The sequence below is a fragment of the Piliocolobus tephrosceles genome, chromosome 14 (assembly GCF_002776525.5).
Source record: "Piliocolobus tephrosceles isolate RC106 chromosome 14, ASM277652v3, whole genome shotgun sequence".
Classification (NCBI taxonomy): Eukaryota; Metazoa; Chordata; class Mammalia; order Primates; family Cercopithecidae; genus Piliocolobus; species Piliocolobus tephrosceles.
Window position 1 is genome coordinate 34,325,623 of NC_045447.1, and position 5,084 is coordinate 34,330,706.

General features: G+C 35.1%; 1 protein-coding gene across 1 annotated transcript; it reads right to left on the reverse strand.

The window, feature by feature from the left end:
- Positions 1-3,235: 3,235 nt before the first annotated feature.
- On the reverse strand, positions 3,236-4,246 carry LOC111532977 (olfactory receptor 13D1-like). The gene is given in 3 exon segments (XM_023199916.1): positions 3,236-3,462; positions 3,465-4,144; positions 4,146-4,246. Coding segments are annotated over 3 exon segments (1,008 nt in total).
- Between the last annotated feature and the right edge of the window lie 838 nt (positions 4,247-5,084).

Sequence of the window (5,084 nt, forward strand, 5' to 3'; positions counted from 1 at the left end):
AGGATGTTATATTTTTAAATGTTTTTAGAGTCTGGCAATACTATCTTCTACTTTTTCAAGAAGTTACTACATTAATAATTGATATTTCACTGAATGATTTCTATCAGAGGGTATGCCAAATCGAGTTTCCCAGAAAGTAGTATGTTAGTGTAAAATAGGAAACTTACTGTCTGGACTTGAATCAAGAAGGGACTCTGTACAGCATAGAATTGTATTACTATCCTCTCTTCCACCAACAGTACAATAGAAAACATTGACTATGATAGAGTCTGCAAAAAAGATAACAGGCACTTAGATAAATTTTGAGACAAATTTAATATGATGTTTTAAAAAGAGAAGGGAAAAATAAAAGTACTTCCATAGTAATGGACAATATGTATGCAGTAATTTGCAGTACACTCTGAAAAAAACCTTCAATTTTTTTCAATTAATAAATTGAATATGTTAATTAATAAAGCATATATTAAAAATTAAAGCATATATTAAAATCAATTAATCAATTGCTTTTATAATAATCAATTAATAAAGCATATATTAATTGTATGCTTTCAATTAATCAATTAATAAAGCATATATTAAGCATATATTAACACTCAATAAATAAAATCAATTAATAACACATGTTCAATTCATAAATTAATAAAGCATATATTGAAATTGCCTTTATATTTTCAAATGCAATGACAAATCACTTTCTCGAGACAAATCAAATTCCTGCAAGATGTAGTGACTGATTTCAGCACACACAGTATGGAACAAGAAGCTCATGTCAATATATAAGAGAATCAACAGAACCTGGATTGAAAAGTGTATGGAAAGAAGAGAGTACTGGGAATGTATAGAATATAGTCCTTTAACTACTGGCCTTAGGGTTCCTGCTTGTTATTTAGTCAGAAGGAGGCTTACATTTATGTGTGAATGTACTGCAAAGTAAGTGCACAATATTGCTTTACAGAATGCTTTTTCACATCCAGTGCCTATGTATTAGCTATTATTTACCTCACATTGATCTGCACACTGGGAAAAGACAGCAATAGACAAGGAAAAGTACCTGCTTACAAGGAACTTTTCATGGAGAAAATAGACAATAAATTCATAAAAAAGATAAATATATACAGCAGTTTAAAGGAGTGAAATGCTGTGGAAAAAAAAAAACATGTTACAACATTTATAAGAAGAATATATTAGACATTTATGCAAAAACTTATTTGAAATGACAAAGGGAACCCTTGGAAGATCGAGGGGAGGAGTGTCCCAGGTAGATGGAATGATAAAGGGAAAAAGTCTTTGGCATATGTGAGAAACAACAAGAAGGTAGTGAAATGAGAGTCTAATGAGAGTCTAATGAATATTGTCAGGTGGTAGGAGATGAAGTTGTAAAAGTAGGTGGGGTTAAGATTACATGGATAAGGTATACCATGGTAAGGAATTTAAAACATTTAAAAATCTCTCTCTCTCACTTTTTTGAGATGGGATCTCATTATGTTCCCCAGGCAGGTTTCGAATTCCTGGGCTCAAGCAGTCTTCCCACTTCAGCCTCCAAAGTAGCTTGGATTACAGGCATGCACCACCATAGCAGGCTTTAAAATTTTTTATCCTGTTGATTAATAGATTACTTATTTTATTTTTGTTTTTATCAAATTCTCAGTTCAATATAATCTAGGAATTATATCTCTGTGTAACTGAATTAAGTGAGCCCTGTCTAATCTATTAGAGTTATGATTCTGGTCCCCAGAGTGGACAAAATCAGATATGCAACACATTTAAGAGAATTCTGCCTCAATTTGGCTTATTACTACTTATGTGTATTTACATGTAACACAGTAATCTACCATAATCCACCAAATGATAATGTTTATTAAACTGAAAAATATTATGTAGAAAAGTAAAATGCAATTATTTCAAGTACTAATATATTGATTGAAGCACAGAGAAAAATGGTAAAAGTCCATAAATCAATTTGATGAAAAATATAAGAGCAAAAAATTAGAAACATGTAAATACTCCACAGAAGTAATTGGGGAGATGACTGAAATGCCCGAAGTAATGCAGAATAGAGGTTAGATTATTGTAATTTAGTTTAAATTAAAGAGAAAGGGAACTCCTAAAGGCTGGAGAACTTGGAACATCTCAGATTACATACCTTGTTATTATTATTATTGCCTTAAAATGTAAGTGGATGGAGAGGAAGATAGGACAAAGGAATGTATTAGGATTTATTTTGTCATATGTGGTAAAATCCAGGTCAAATTAGTTTTTCATAAAATGCTAATTTGACTCATAAATAAAGTCTGCAATGGGGAATCTGGCTGTAGCTACAGTTGGGTTCAAGAGTTAAAGTGACACCATCAAGCACACTCTCTATTGGCTCTGCTTTCATTCTCATGCTGTCCTCACATATTGGCAATGGTTGCCAGTAGGAATTCTGAGTTAACATTCTACCAGTTTAGACACCATTTCAAAAAAGAGTGTGTCTTTCTGACAAAGGCAGCATTCCTGGGATTGAGTCTGATTAGTATGGCTCGGGTCACATCCTACACTATACCAATCACTATGACTAGAGGAATTAGACATCCTCTGTTTTTGTGGGCAAGACCTCTTCCATGTTTATGTTTATTTCCAGAGGATTGGGTCAGCCCCACCATGAACAACATAGACTGAGAGTGGGGAACTGTTGGTTCATCAAAAGAAAAATATGCATATTTCTATTAATGTATATTATGCAGATCTGTCAATTGGATGGCAATATTGTGCAGGGATGCTGCACAACAAAAACTATATCCACTTCAAAGTGACTGAGAAAGGAGACAAAGAAGAGAAAAGAAAGGAAGAGAATGAAAACATATGGAGGAGAGGAGAGAGAGGAGCAGAATATAGAGAGAGGACAGAAAATCAGAGGAGAGGAGAGAGACACACACATGGCAGGGAAGAGAAGGGAAGAGAAGAGAAGAGAACAGAAGAGAACAGAAGAAAGAAGAGGAGACCGAGTGAGAGAGAGATTCATCTTAATGAACAGCATCAATATTTTATAGGGCCAATTTGCAGACCTGCTTACTGCTATAAACCTGGCAGATAAGGCACTATTAAGAAGGTTACATGAGCATGAAAATTCTGTGTTGAAAAGAATGGGAATCTAATATTTGGTTTTGCAAACACACAAGCTCTTGTGACAGTAGGTTTTGCAGTATCTAAATAAAGACAAGCTCTGTTGCTCCATTGAAGGCTTTTCACATTTTCAATAATGCAGATATCTGCTCAGGACTTTCTTTACAGCCTCTTTGACCTCTTTATTCCTGAGGCTATAGATCATGGGATTTAACATTGGGGTTACAACTCCATAAGACAGCCCAATAATCTCATCAGATGTGTTAGTGTTCTTTTACTTGGGTTTCATGTACATAAAAAGGGCTGAACCATAGAGTAAGATGACCACAATGGAGTGCGCTGAACAGGTAGAAAAGTCTTTCTTCCCTCAGCAGAATTAATTATCAGGACGGAAGAGAGAATAAACATATAGGAGATGAAAATTAACAGTAGAGGAATCACCAATAAAACAATATTTGTCACTGTCATGATAAGCACATTGATGGTGATATCTGAACAAACAAGTTTTAGAAGGGCCAAGATTTCACAGGTAATATGATCAATGACATTATTCCCACAGAAATGCAGTATCATTGTCAGAACTGTTTGCAATAGGGAGGTCAGACAGCCTGTGATCCAGGACCAGGCAGCCATTTGCACATACAGCACTCTGTTCCTGATGATGGAGTACCTCAGTGGGTTGCAGATGGCCACATAGCGGTCAAAGGCCATCACAGCCAGGAGGACACACTCAGTGGAGCCCAAGCCAAGGAACACAACCATCAGCAGAGCACAGACAGTGAAGGAGATGGATTTTCTCTCTGACATAAATATAATAAGCATTGGAGGAATGGATAATGATGTGTAACAGATGTCCAAGAATGAGAGGTTTCCAAGAAAGAAATACATGGGGGTATGGAGGCGAGAATCCAGGATCCTGATGATAATGAGGATGCTATTTCCCAGGAGGATTATCAGGTACATGATGAGGCAGAGCATGAACAGAAAAAGCTGGAATTCTGGATATTGGGAAAGCCCCACCAAAAATAATTTAGTCACTTGTCTCCATGTGTTCTAGGTCACCTGCCTGCTGGGTATAGAAAAGGACATGATTCAGGTAAACTGAAATCTTTGATACAACAAACTCTGTAAATCTGTACATCTACATATTTTGAACACAAATTTGCTTCCAATATTGTGTTTGATTCTTAGAATATTCCTAGTAAGCAAAACAGTATGGATATTGTACTAGTTTTATTGATTATGAAACGTGAGACATTGAGAAACCCAGTATATCTTAGGACTACACAGCAGCACAGTCAAAGCTACCAATACTGCCAGAATTCTTCTGGGAAGTGTCAAATAAAGTTTAGGAACATGCTCCTTTCCAATGTAGAAGATATTTTGAACTTAAAGCTGTTTTTTTTTGATGGAACTTGCCTGTGTTTAAAATGTTATTTATAGACTGCCAGTGACATCATTTAACCTGGATGTAGCTTTGGTAAGTTGCTTATTTTTCTGAGTTGCAGATAGTTCATAGTAAACTTGGAAAAAGCAATGATTATTTCTTAGAGTATAGTTAGAATTAAATTAGCTAAACTATTAGGTGCCTAGAACCTAATGGTTCCAACATGGCGTGTGTGTGTGTGTGTGTGTGTGTGTGTATGCACATATGTAATATATTTACTTTATATGAGATATAATATTAAATGTATTTTTATATACATGCATATTATGAATTATAGTATAATATTTAGATCTACCAATCTCAAAAGGAAAAAATAGATTTAGCTTTTTAAAGGTAAAAGGTTTAAAGTTTGAAACCACACTTGATGGTTTCCAGCTGCATCCATGTCCCTACAAAGGACACAAACTCATCCTTTTTTATGGCTGCATACTATTCCATGGTGTATATGTGCCACATTTTCTTAATCCAGTCTGTCACTGATGGACATTTGGGTTGATTCCAAGTCTTTGCTATTGTGAATAGTGCCGCAATA